The sequence below is a fragment of the Camarhynchus parvulus genome, chromosome 7 (genome assembly GCF_901933205.1).
Source record: "Camarhynchus parvulus chromosome 7, STF_HiC, whole genome shotgun sequence".
Taxonomy (NCBI): domain Eukaryota; kingdom Metazoa; phylum Chordata; class Aves; order Passeriformes; family Thraupidae; genus Camarhynchus; species Camarhynchus parvulus.
Genome location: NC_044577.1, coordinates 13,799,895 through 13,814,302, shown reverse-complemented (window position 1 = coordinate 13,814,302; position 14,408 = coordinate 13,799,895). Strand labels below are relative to the sequence as shown.

Genomic DNA, 14,408 nt, shown 5'->3' with positions numbered 1-14,408 from the left:
ATCAAAAGGTAGGTTACTGGTGTTATCTCTGAATGACTACAAGTTATGAAGTTTCTCCATAACAAACTATAACTGCTGCTAACATGTGCCAAAGATCCAAAGAAAGCACATTTTCTTTAGCTCTGAGACTATTTCACCAAACCCACAGGTCCCATGCTCACCTTTTCCCATCTCTTCCACCATTACTCAAATGAAAATTTCTCCTCCAGATGCAAGTTGTGCTCTACAACACAACGCTTTTATCATATTGCCTCAAATGACTTTCTGTTCCAACTGATCAGCTGTGTGTTCTCAACCAGTAGAACACATTCAGCACAAGCTCCATACAGTAACTGCTCTATAGTGAAAGAAACTATGGCTGAACCTCTCCCCTCCCAGAACCAACACTGTATCAGTGTTGCTCATGATTCCAGCATGTGTCCTCTTACCTACTATTCCAGGCTTGTAGCATCTCACAAAGTCCTTGCTTTTTAGCTATAAGAGACTCAAAAACAGATTGCAGCTGTTGAGGTGTGTCCAGTGATGATGAAAGCAGCCTTGCTTGGATTTTCTCAGTCCAGTTTCGAAACTCTCCTTCTTCCATCTGCCAAAAGGAAAACTGTCAGTGTTATCTCACCAAGACAACACAAGATCTGAGTAGCTCCTCCACACACTTAGCCTATGGACCACTGATGTACAGCCAGCCTATTACCTCCTTTTGGGCAAACAGGTCTTCCATCTTCTCTTCCCTCGTTTTGCTGAAGGTATCTGTTTTCAGAGAAGCAAGGCGATCATCCACAGCAAGATACACTTGTGACACCCTGCCAACAGCAATGCAAAGAGTTAAGCTGTGACTACTTGGAGCTTCCTCAACATTCTTTAAAATAGTCTGAATGTGTTGAAGGTTAGCATTTAAGAATACAAAAGACAATATATGAGAGCCTTCCTGCATAGTAAGCTATCCAACTGTATTCACAGAGAAAGTTGGGGAAACTTTATTAGTAATAGGAGAAATCTAGAAGTTGCATATGCTGACATTTGTCTCCACAATTTATTCTTAGCAGTGGAAGCTGTCAGAGAGCAAAACAAATGTCTCAAACACATTACTAAAATAGGGGAACTATTGTGTTATGTGTGATTAGGAAGAATCTGGGTCTGCAAGCTATACCTCCACCAGCAGGGCTTAGAAAAAATGAGTACCTCTACTTCAGCTCTAAACAAAGCTCCACAGGTTTTGAAGTCAGATGGTCACAGGGACATACAGCAATACAGGAATGCTGTGACCAGGCAGAACAGCAGCCTGGCTGGATTTTACAGAGTTTTCATCTCACCTCAAAAAGGTATTCCACCTTTTTGTTCCTACATTTAGAAAGTGTCCAGGCTCACAGTACTTTACCTTAGACTACAAGGAGGAAGAGTCTGCCTGCTCTCACCATATTCAATAGCTAACTAAGGCAAAGACTTTTATACATCAGAGTTCTGTTGCCACATGACCAATAGAGAACAAGAGATTTGAGCAAGGTCTTTGCAGTTTTTTGGAGCTTAAGAATTGAAACTCAGTCAGATGTTCTATTAAGGAACATTAGGGTAAGAGTATGAAGTATAACCTGCAGTTTTCCAGGTCGGCCTTCTAGGACCATCTTTTCATTTTTAGCATTAGATGAAGAATTAAAAATACTTTAACTGGGCATTTCATAAGGTAATGATAGACACCTGCTGATGGTCAACCTTTCAGTAGCTTGGCAGCATTATTCAGAAACATGCTATATGACTCAGACATCAGTGAAACATTCAGGGAGATAGAGATTAAAAGAATCTTAGTTTCTACTGGAAATGTTTAACCTGACTTGCCACCAGACAAAGACACCAGTTGAGACATTAGTACAGACAGAGCAAGCAAAGGTAACAAAGATTTCAATACCACTGTCCCTTGGAAGTATATATGCATACATGTTTTAAACGATTACATTTCTATCAAATAATGAATATTTAGCCGAATTTCATCATACTAGCAAAACTGTTATGTGTTCTTCTAATAAAAATACAAAATACAAATAAGATTAGGAAGACATTAAAAACAAAGCCTACTTTTGTGAGAAATCCTTGAGATCCTGCAAAATAGTAACTTTTAGTGGAGCCTGTCGCTTGATGTAGATCTTGGGGAGTGGGACACACACTTCCAGCAGCCGGATTGGAGAGTAGCTGAGAAGGCAATACAACAGCTTGTAACAAGACCCACACCACACAGTGCCAGTTCTACACCACACTGAGGTTTGAGGCCCTTATATGAAAAAGGGCACTGTCAATGTGTCCAGGGCTTTAGTTGCTTTTAGTAGGAATAACACTGTTCATTCTCCCAGGCAAGGAGTAAAACCACAAATCATACTGCAAAACCAAAATTCAGAAAGCAGGTGGAATTAGGGAAAAGGATTTCCCTTCTGTATCATGAACAGGAACCATCCACTCTTGGAACACTGCCCACCACAGCTAGGACAGTGATGCCACCCACAAAGCCCTCTGCACGCCAGCACACAATCCTGCACTTGTGGTTTTGGCACAGTTATGCTATCCCATTCTATACTCACAGTGAAGGATAGAACTGATGAACCCTTACTAGAGCCACATGGTGCACACAGTACCAGAGAGAGAAGGAAGGTTTTAGCAGTGGAACTCACCTGAAAGATGCCACCATCTGATTATAGGAGAAATACTGGTGATAGTCGTGGTGAATGGAATGCCCACAAGGCTCTGCATTGGCCCTTCGAGTGTACTGGTACCCATAGAACCTCAGCTCAAGGTATTTTGCAAAAGACATAGACCAAGAGTCATTGGAAAGGGGAACAACTGGTGTCACCTGAAAAATTGAAAGGCAAACATCTAAATTTCATCCTTCAAACAAGATTAAGGAGAGGATAATCCAGGCAGCAATCTAGTATTTCTAGTACCAGAAGCAACCACAACCCTGAAACATACTTAACAACAAAGATAGCATTTATGCATAGCTAAGGCCAACACACAGTTAAAATAAATCTGTTAAACAACTGCTAGCTGATGATGAAAGGTGCTAAGCTGGGGGAGTCCAAACATACTGCTGATGGAAGCTTATTTCTGGGATGCTATTTCTCTGTAGAGAGTCAATTTCCCGCAACCCAGCCAGCAGCAGGGCCATATCATACACTTTTCCCTGGTGATTCTGCAGCTACAAATGCGCTGGTGCTGCTTTGCAGTGCATTTCAACTTCAAAAGTGCTTGCTCGCAAGCTTAGAGCAGACACTTTACACACACTTAACAACCTCAACCACATAAGTGTTTACACGAGCACACAAAAATAAAAGGTTACAGAGCAGCTGTATACACAGCAACACAGGGCTTGCTGTCAGCAACTGCGTCAACCTCCTGCAGGCATCTGTACATCCAACACCCACGTCTAAGGCAGCCTAAGTAGGTGACCTGAGTCATCCATATGGGTAATCCAGATGTTTTGCATTTCAGGTACTGCATGATCTTTTTTCATTATGTTCTATTCTCATCTCTTTGAAGGCTCCTCGTGTTTAGCTAGACATGAGTATCCAGTTAGCAATGTTTTCTTAGCTAAATTACAGAACAAGTTCCAGATAATACACAATCTCACTATCTTGTGGGCTTTTCAAAGCAATTTAATATTTCTCTAATGAAGATGTTACTTTCTAATGACTACCAAAGGAACTCCAGACATCACATTGACGCAATGTAGGCTGTTCAGTCCACAGCAGATCAAAGAACAGCAAGTGGCTTCAGCCAATTACTATGCCAATAGGTCTTGGTGTCTGCCCTTTCTCATATGCTCATAAAGATTCACTGCAAGAGACCATACTCTTCATCTCTATGTGAGCAACTCCATTTTTTCTGCTTAGATCTATCCTCTCAGAGTCAGCTTTGACACTTTCTAACAAGACTACCTCACACAAGATTTTTCACCCTCAAGGGCCCCAGTTCTAAAAGAGGAATTTGTAGGTAACATGAGAACATATGTACCAGTAACAGGTTTTCTGCCAGTTTAAGCCATAGCTCCAGGCATGAGCACTTTCTCAAAAATGCTGCCTTTCCCTACAAAGCCAGTCACAACAACAATACTAAATTGGAATAGCAATGATTTTGAAGTCCACATGCTTTACCTGTTTGCACAGTCTGCACCAGGAGTAAGTAAGGATGGTGTGCTGGTACCCAGGCACGGGGGAGTCCAGCTCCTTTAACACGATCTGCACACAGCCCTGCCCGTGAACAAAGCGACGGATGTGATGCACCATTGGTGTTTCACAGAACATGCTGGGGCATTGGTAGGAAGGCCTGACAGAGGGAAATAGAAACATCTATGAATGATCATGTACCAGGCACTGCTGAAGAACTGATTCAACAGTTCTAATATGCCTTTTAATATCCTGGTACTATTTATCTTCATTGTAAAAGAGTTTTTTAAGCCTGTAGTGAAGGCTGTATCTGCAGATCAATTTAGAAGAAGAACATAGTGAAGTTCCATCAACATCAATGGCTGTGTACCTCCCAAAAGCAGTGACTGGATACTGGTTGCTATAACCTTTTTACAATTAATCACTTTCTACCAATATATTCTGTATAAGGATCAAGGTGCCTGCGGAAGTCCTTGGCACCAAATTAAAAGACTGCTTTGGCAGTGTACCCAAGCAAATACCACCAAGGACAAAGATGTGACAAAGAGCCTCAAAATGTCAATGTTTCAGCTCCTGATGGAAAAGGTAAGCAACACACTGCCAGAGAACATCTTTAAATAGTAAAACCCATGACCTTTTTTTGGATGGGATTTTTTTAAGTCACAGAAAAAAGACTAATACTAGAAAAATAAAAGCTGAATTGTTGAGGTACCAAAGTCAGATAAGATTCTTCAAAACCAGAAAGAGCCTGAAAAAGCTCAGATTCTCCTTGCTCACATGAAAAAAAATAAAGAACTTTAATTACTGAAACTGTGGAGATTGAGAAGCATTCACTTTAGTAGACACTACACTAATGAGCAGAGAGAAGCAGGAATTTAAAAGAGGGCAGCTAAGCTCCTTCTCACTGATCACCACAAGGAGAAACACTTGTTCCTCCAGAAGGCTGAACATTGAGAGCCTTCTGCTACTGCAAGTGGCCAATGGAGAGAACAGAGTAATCTTGTCTTTTGAGCAGGTCACCTATCCAGCTTCACAGCCTGCTGAGATTCTGCACGGGGTTGTGACAGCACCAGTTATTACAGAAACATAACAACTTGCACCTCTGTGAGATGAAATAAATGACACAGTACTTTGCCAGGGCTCAAAGTGTTCTGGACCATTTACATTGGCCGCCTTGCACATATGACAAAGACTTACTCTGAGACACTAAATGAGTAGTGTTAGCCAACACTTGTATGAACTTTCAAAGAGGAACCTCAGAAAATTGTGACCAGAACAGTTGCTTGTCTTGAAAAACAGACAGTTGGAATACATGGTCAGGCTCCTCATTTGGCCCTTAAACCCTAATTGCTACAGAAAGGGCTATGTGAACACATTTGGCTTTATGAACTTAAAAACTTTGCTTCATAATCTGTTTCACTTCATCATGAAGGGAAGTAAGAAGGACAGGGCCAAAATGGGAAAGCAAGGGATGTATTTGCTTGTAACAAGTGAGCATTAGTGAATTAAAATAAATTCCTCCTTACCTGAAACAGTAGCGCTCCAGAAAAATCCCTAGAGTTAGGTCATTTTTCCCATAGAACTCCATGGTCACAATCCTAAAGCAGAGAAAGAAAGGTTTAGAGATCGGATGCCATCACCACCATTAGCTGTGCAATGGGCTTTAGGAGCACAGATTTTCACCCACTGCTGGCTTGTTTACAGCACTGTATAACCTCAAAGGTTTTTTTTTTTTTTCCCACATGACTACCCTTCCTAGATCCCTACTGTCAGGTTTGCTAACAATGAGATCAAAGTCCTACTAGAACAACTTTAAACTTGACATTTAAAAGTCCAACACAATTGAACTGCACTTTTGAAGATTATTTTCAAAAATATCTAGGCACAGGAGGCTAAACAACTTTAAGCTTCAAGCAGTAATGTTTAAACACCTACAAAAAAGGGTACATCCAGAACACGTAAAAAGCCTCAAATCCTTATTCTTCTAGCATATTTAATAGCAACTTTAGTTTCCCCAGAACCTGAGGTGACCAAGCCTTTTAAATTGTGTATCAGTTTAAGTGTCATAATTCATATATCCCTAACCTCACTAATTTACATCCTCTCATTGCTGCTGCTTAGTGAGTATATCACCAACTTCTTTGGTTTATTTCTAAGCTTTTACAGGAACTTTAGACCTTTCCCTATAAGAGGGCCATCTCTTTATTTTCACCTAAGTTAAACTATTAAAATCACCTAGGCTAATGATTAAACACCAAGACCTGTCCTGTTTAGTAGAGATAAAAGTGTGTCAAAAGTTGCACACAATTAGCAAATTACAGCCCCTAAGCTGAAAATAAAGCTCTTAATACTGATTACTATAGTAGATAGCAATATATTCCAATGCCACTGTTGGATAATACAATCTACAAGTATTCCAAGATTCTCACAAGGGTCACTTTTGGGCTTGGACACTGTCCTGTGTCCATTTATACCAACTCTTCTCCACAAGACTGCATGCAGTGCTGCCCACACACAGACATTACTCTGCAGTGAAACACCAACTCAAGCATTTGGTTTCAGGCTGGCCTTTCTCATTCATGCCTTGGGTATTAGAGAGGTTGTGCAATACTGCTGTAGATTCACCTGACCACGCAAGACAAAAGTCTTTTGGCACAAGCTCCTGTTACAGGATGAGCACAACCTACCAAGGAGTCCTCAAAGAAATACTGCCATGAGGCAGGCACTGACTCTGACTTTGGGAAGGAAAGAATAGCAACTATCCAAGCTGTAGAGAAGTAGTTTTTATACCAGGGGCTAACACAGGCACTCGGAGCATTGCTGGACTGAGCAGAAGAGCTGCTGAAGAGAACACAGAGCCTCTGATGGTTTACTGGACTCAGGCAATCCACCTAGTAGAGAGAAAAGAACTCATTCACTGGTTACAGACACCTCCATTCACATACAACTTCTGTTGACAAAATTCTATTCTAGTGATTTTTTTCAAAGACAAATATCTGCTTTCTCGTTTTGTACAGATGAACTTGGCATTATCTCCCAGCCTCAGGTAAACCTGTACAATGTATAATTGCTAAGTGCCATTTTTAGAACAACATAACTGGCAACGAAACCAATGAACATGCACGTGTTTCTGTGGAAATGAAGCCAAGAGAAACAGAAAACAACAAAAGTCCCATGACAAATATCCAGACATCTCTAAATTACTGTATGATGTAGGACATCTTGGATTCAAAACTCTGCCAATATATTATACTTCAGTTATTCATTCAGGCTATAGAAAGATTTCCATCTATCTATTCTCTGGGAAGAGATGTACCACGCTGCTCTTGGAACAGAGCTGTTTTCCCTTCCACACCCTACAAAACTATGATGTTACCAAATGCTTGTCTTTGATCACTGAGTAAATTTAAACAGCATCAGCCAGTCTGATCCAGAGCAAAGGCTACTCTTAGAGTTTGTAAGATTACGGCCTGTGAAGCTACAGAGATCTACATTTAACTGCCAATTAAAAAGTGACTTCTGCTCATGAACACAAGGGCTGATTGGCTCAGGGACAAAAATGCTGACTGTTTCAACAGATCAATTCTGCTACTCTTGTTCATAGACATTCTTCCTAAACAGCTCACAATTCAAGAAAGTCCCAAGATCTCCTTTTCCTCAGATACAAGTTGGTTACTTTCATGGCAGTTTACCAAAACTTTAAATATTTTTATTACAAACACATACTCCCTTGCTTTGAAATTTCAAAGAAGATTCCTTTCCCTCCATTATGTGATTCTCACTTTTGTTCAGACTACCCAAACTTTTACAATCAACCAAGTACTTTAATGTAATTATAGCCTATTGCTGTTTCCATGACATAAAGCCCCCTAAAAACGAAAGTACATTTCTACAAATAACCAAATACAAGGAGCAAGGAAGCTCAGTTTAACAAACTTAAGGTTTGCTCCCTCCTCATGGACTCATTTTCAGAAATCAGTTAGGTACAGCCCAGTCAAACAGGCAAAACTGATTCTGGGCTGACTGTGCATTTCTCATAGAAATTTTGCAGTCTCTTGTTCTGAATGATTGCAGAGTACCACAATCTAAAATGGAGTTGTTATGGCCCAGTCAAAAAAACAAAACAAAATCAAAAAAAGCATAATAAAACAGAAAGAATCAGACAAAAAAACATCTCCTCTGGCTTAATATGAGACCTGACACCTTCTGTACACCATGAGAAACTGATGCAACTTGAGTTTTGAGCAGCACAACTCAATCTCACCTTATGAGACCATGAGGATTCAGTCTGAGCCAGTCCCTTCTCCTCCTCTTCAGTTCTGCTCCCAGTTTTTCCAGTAGGGACACTAGACACATCCTTATTCTGGGTAAAAGGATCTGTGCTTTTCTGCAGTATCCTCCCTCCTCTGGCCCGATAGTCAGCCAGCATTCTGGCTAAGCTCTGGCTATCACGTAGATGCTCTGCTATTCTAGTATTGACCAACTCATGAGAAGGTAAGACTTGGATAGCCTTGGCTTGGACACTCCCATTCCTCCCTTGTAGTCCAGAGAAATCCCGCAACAATTGCTTCTTCCTTCTGCTCTCCAACTCCTTGTATTCCTTATTGAGGAGAGGAGACCAATAAACCTGTTCAGGAAAGTATTCCCGGGCAGGGCATCTCATGCCTTTTTCAGTCAAAAGGAATGGTTCACGGAACATCAGCACTGGGGAAATGCACAGAATGACATCTTTCAGCTCCTGCTTAAATGCTGCAGAGTAAGTTTTGAGACGATCCTCAGATGAAGCTACCTCTTCCATGACATATAAACCAGTATCATCCTGGAGAGGGTCTCTGAAGACTCTCATCTGACTCTTGGATTCCTGCAAATCATCTGCTGGTGGAAGAAGCTCTAGTGCCTGGTTATCCAGAGTGGCCAAGTGCTGGTCCATGCCATGGAGGGGCAGTGGGGATGTTTCAGGTATTGCATGAGGTACAGAGCTGAGCACTGAAAATGGTGACTCCACTTTGTGCTGCTCCTGCTGCTTGGAGGACACCGTTTCCAGCTGACTGTTCTCTTGGTCACCTCTGTCAAATACACCCCTTGGTTCAGGCAAACTGACCTCATCAGAGGACACTGATTCAGAGATTATAGGCAGCTTTTCAGAGGGTAGTTCAATGTCTTTGACTGCTGTGCTGAAGTCCTCACCATTGAAGAGGTTCTGTTGTTCATTTTCATCTCCTGGCTCCTCAATAAGGGAGTGAAAGGAAGTGTTTTTGGTGAGAGTAGGGGGCATGGCAAACTCATCCATAAGAAATGAGATTTCCAGCTGGGAATGATAAGCCACACAGACCATGAAGATCAGGATCTCCTTCACACGAGCCAGCTCATACTCTGCAGCACCACACAACTTGATAGTGCAACCCAGGTGCTGGGGACATCCTTCAAAGAACATAAGGGGTTTTGTCTGATCTAGAAATAAAACATGGGAGTTAGGATGACAACTACAGTTAATCTGCTTTTAGATACCTCACACACCCAAGAGACTGTAAAGGAGACTAAGAGCAAGTAACATTAGTAGCTGCAGAAATATACTTATTTTACCAAGAAAAAACAACATTGAGTATAAATCTTCTCCTGTATTATAAAACAAGCCAGCATAAAGTCAAAATGAAGGCCATATGGAACACTCTGACAGAGTATTCTAAGACCACTGTAGCCTCTACACCAGTGGGCAAAAGAATCACTTCCCTTCCGGGCACGTTTGCTCATCCTTACAAGTCAAAAGCCTATGACATTCTAAGGGCAATTTAAAGGCTGGAACAGTCAATGAGGAAGTGGAAAGGAAATTGTTCAAGGACAGATTTGATTGAACTTGGAGCACCTTGGTCTAGTGCAAGGTCTAGTTCCTGCCATGGCAGAGAAGCTAGAACTAAGTGATTTTTAAGGCCCCTTCCAACAGAAACCTTTCTGTGATTCTATGAAGAGATGCAAAGACTGCATTTCCACAAAGATCTGCATCCACAGCATTTCTGTGTACCAGCACCACTGGTCAAGCAGCATTTCCTCCTTCCTTTGGAGACTCCCACTGCCTAAGGGAGTTACAGAGAAAAAGGAACCTTTCTTAAAGGTGCACAAGGACTGGACATGGGAAAGCGTGCACAACTTGCAACAAGGCAAATTTTGATTGGATTTGTTAAGGTAGGACCAGATAATCTTTTGAAGTCTCTTCCAACACAGGCTATTCTATGATTCTCTTACTTCAATGGAGAAAAATGCAGAAAAATTCTTTACAGTGAGGATGGTACCCAGACAGACTATGAAATCTTCACTCTGCAATATTTTCAAGAGTTGGCTGACAAAACCCTAAGAAATCTGATGCTGCATTGAAATGAATCCTTCCTGTTTTGAACAGGAAGTTGGACTAAACAAGCTACATCCTGTGGGAAGAGAAAAAACAGTTCAGAAGAAAGAAATCAGCCTAATTAAAATCTATAGAGTGTCTTTTCTTAGTAAGATCATACTTTTCTCTACACAGGCAGTTCACTGTAGTTACAAGAAGTAACAGAAATAAAATTAGTAGGATGATAAACAATCACACAAGGAAACCAACAGTCCAAATCTATTTAAAAAGGAGCAAATCACTCATCCTTTCACACACATAGGCTAAGGCACATCAAGCTTTACTCACCATTGGGCAACTGAAAAACTTGCATATAAAATTTATGACAGGTCCCCAGCTGTGGTTTGGTCAACAGTTGATCCATTGACATCACTAAGTCCCCCTGGGTCATTCGGCTTACCCGGTCTAACACTTGCTGTAAAATTGGAAAGAGCAGTAATAATCCACAATGCAAAGAGGACACTGGCAACCTTATCTTGCTCTTAACAAATCAAAACCATCAGTGCAATTTATAAAACCTCTCACTGAGATGCAAACTGTCAGTTGAACCCAGTCCCACAAACCCACATCCAAAATATACAAGAATCTTAGAAACACAGTTGGATAAATAATTCTGGTGAGATTAGAACGTCCTAGAACGTCTCACTTGACCAGATCCAGATACCTCCAGGAGATGCAGTGCAGTCAGCATAATGCTTGCTCTGCCAGGAGCTCAGCCAACTCCCACAGCTACTCTCTGTTTGGCTGTCTGTACCCTGCCTCACAGGGACAGAGGCTCTCTGGCAATAGCTGAGGACCCGTGCATGATTTGTTATAAATGGATATCAAAGTCCAAACTGTCCAGATTCACCTGTCTTACCTTCTTGGAAGAGAACATTTGGTTAGAGAAGAAAATAAGACAACTGGCTTTCTCCAGGGATTTTGCTACAAGGAGTCATTAGAAGTCTACCACAAGGCCAAGTCTAACTCTGATCAGAAATGCTCACCGGCTTGACATTGATGACCAGAGTGATTCCATGCTCTAAGAGCATGTCCTGGGCAATTCTGGACACAGTCTTCTCAACAAGGACCAAATTGGGCTGGACATCAACTATCCGCTGTACGTAGTTCTTCAAGAACTCCCTTTCCTGCAGACAGGAACAAAGTATAGCACTGAACTACTGCAAACCCACCTGGAAAATAAACCCACTTTAATGCTTAATATCACTTTTCACTTCATTTACATGCTGTCCTTTCCTATAAAACAGGGAAAACAGCTATCCAGAAAACACCATCAGTAGTCCATTGTGAACATTTTCCTACTCTCACAGCACAACACTAGTTTATCAGTAGTATTTTATAAGCATTTCATAAAGAAAAGGTGTGTGTACTTCAGTGTTTTCATATTTAAGGCACATCCCTACTCAGAGGGGCAGGGCATCTGTTCCAAAGTGACATTTTCTAGTTCATCACTCCATTAGGTTGGTGGTTGTTCCATTTTATCAAGCCTGACAAAAAATAACATGGGTGTGACCTAACCCTAACCTACATTAACTTTTCAAATATTTCTTCACACACCTAAACCTTATCTCGCTCTAATACTGTATAAGGAACTTACCATTCAGAAGGTCTCAATAAAAAGAAACGTTTTCTAAAATGCTGCATTGTGAGAATCAAAAGCTCACATGTTCTCAGGACATGTAACTTGAGGACAAAAACCCTCAGTGCAAGACTACAAGTTTGTACTATATTTACTGCAGCAGCTCTCTTAGCAAGCTTACTAGAAGAGGAAAGATCTTTCTTTTCTATGCAATCTCACTCATTGAACGTCACCTTACACACTGAAAAAATTTGCAATGGTCATGGTTTTGTTGGGGTTATTTTAACCAAGAACAAAAGCATACACTCACCTGAAGTACTATAGGTTCTATGCAGGTAAACTTTGTTTCTTCTCGATAGAGGTACTCAATTGAGCATTTTAGCAGAAGAATTCTGGGATTTTTTAAGCAGGAGTTCATCTAAAAAAGACACCAAAATAGTTACAACAAAAATACAAATAGCTGGAGAGGAAGAAGTACACAAGAAAAAAAGGCAGACTTCCCATGATTGGTCCCTGCTACCCCACCTCCCTTTAAAGTGGCTCAGCTATCCCCCCCTGCAGACCCAACTACACATTCTTCCTTCTTCTGAAGTTGTTACACCCAGTTGTTGGAATTTCACAGGTACTGTCCATAAACAGGCAATGCTAGAGAGGATTTCCAGTCCCTGCTAAGAGCCCCAAAGTCTTGATACACTTGATTCATGCAGTTCACTTCTATCTTGCCCTCCTGCCTTAAAGACCCATTTTACTATACTACTGTAAGTTAGAACCACAAATGCCTTTTTCTGCCTAAAAGTTGAGATAATTATTAGATGCCTCATGCTGCGGTAGGGATGGAAAGGTTTTTCTATACATGCATGAGGAGAGGTTCTCCCTCAAAATCTCTGGGCCAGAAAACAAAACAGCTTGGAAAGTAAATGCTTCAAAAGCCATTCTTTTTGGGGGCTCAAAGCAGAGAAAGCTCACAAACCTCCAAGGTGGTGAGAGAAGCTTCCTGGCACAAAAAGCAAGCCAGAGCACCCTTGTTTCCACAGTATGCATTACAATAAGATTAATCAAGCAGCATTACCTTTTTGTGTGCAACATTCTTAGTGCAAACAAATCCATTCACCACCATGGAGTCAAATTTCTTTCCACCAGGGATCTAACAAAGCAGAGAACATTTTTAGAACTGTCATACACTCCCACATCTTGTAGTACAGTAAAGCTAATACATAGAATACCTATTGTAGGTGATGTACAAACTTCAGCTACACCCTCAATTACCAGATGAAAGATCAGATGCAGTCATGCTGGACACAAGTCTTTCCCTTTAAAACCTGACAAACTTAAGACAACATGAAAACTAGTACTGAGTTCTAGGATTTCTACACCCCTCCCAAGAGATGCTTAGTTGTTAAACCAGTATACACCAGCACATGACAAGGGAACCTAATTTGGATAGGCCATGAGAAGCATATAGCTTTGCACATGCCATTTCTATTAACAACAAAAAAAATTGTAAGCAGAGGGAGGAAAAAATATAAAATAAAGAGAGAAAATAAAAAACCTTCTACCTACCAACTGAACACATCAAACAGTTGACTGGTGTGCCTGCAGTAACAGGCAATCTCAGGCATAATAAACAGCATGAAACAGGTTTCTGAATAACATGCTTCAGAGGACACTCATATTACCAGCATGTGAAAATAGCAGACAGCTATGAAGAGCTTTCACCTCTGAACAACTGCTCTTTGAACTGGAGTTTCAGAAGAAGCAGGAACAAGTGATGCTGCCTAAAGAGATGCCACAGAACTACCACCAGAATCATAAGGCTCTCCTCAAATCGCATATGGCTTTCAAACAAGAGTGCTGCTGAGGTGAATTTGGCCAAAGACAACTAAGCCCAAATCTTCCGTCCTCAGTCACACTAACTCCTTGGATGTTATTTTCATATCAGACTCTCAGAAGGAAGTTTGCATGCCAGAACTCCAGACTTACAGTTCAACACTGTTAACACTAGGCCATCTGGCAGAACTGGATACACCATTCCATAACAATTAAGTTTTGCTCTTGAAGAAAGTCATCGTACTTGGCATGGGAGGAGTTAAATACTCCATAATGGATAGGTACAGGGCAACAGATTGCTGCACCATGTCCTGCAAACTACTTATCCAGCATTTGGCATATCTCCAATTCAAGAGCAAAACAAGCAGAAACCAAAAAATGGACCCACTAACTACAGAGGTGTTACTCTTTGTTACCTTCTGCAGCCCCCAGCCTGAAAGAAGAGGTCAGTCCCAGTGCATTAAAGCACTTTCAC

At 41.1% G+C, this 14,408-nt stretch overlaps 1 protein-coding gene across 5 annotated transcripts in view; it reads right to left on the bottom strand.

The window, feature by feature from the left end:
- Window positions 1-14,408, bottom strand: part of PIKFYVE (phosphoinositide kinase, FYVE-type zinc finger containing) — a 64,733-nt gene that overhangs the window by 16,479 nt on the left and 33,846 nt on the right. For all 5 annotated transcript variants that reach the window (XM_030952799.1, XM_030952798.1, XM_030952801.1 and 2 more), the window contains 12 exons: window positions 13,176-13,250; window positions 12,417-12,524; window positions 11,514-11,654; window positions 10,816-10,942; window positions 8,410-9,596; window positions 6,936-7,036; window positions 5,672-5,743; window positions 4,134-4,305; window positions 2,655-2,833; window positions 2,068-2,181; window positions 692-800; window positions 429-583 (listed from right to left, as the gene is read on the bottom strand). In XM_030952799.1, coding sequence (XP_030808659.1) covers window positions 429-583; window positions 692-800; window positions 2,068-2,181; window positions 2,655-2,833; window positions 4,134-4,305; window positions 5,672-5,743; window positions 6,936-7,036; window positions 8,410-9,596; window positions 10,816-10,942; window positions 11,514-11,654; window positions 12,417-12,524; window positions 13,176-13,250 — 2,540 coding nt within the window. The remainder of the gene's footprint in view (window positions 1-428; window positions 584-691; window positions 801-2,067; window positions 2,182-2,654; window positions 2,834-4,133; window positions 4,306-5,671; window positions 5,744-6,935; window positions 7,037-8,409; window positions 9,597-10,815; window positions 10,943-11,513; window positions 11,655-12,416; window positions 12,525-13,175; window positions 13,251-14,408) is intronic.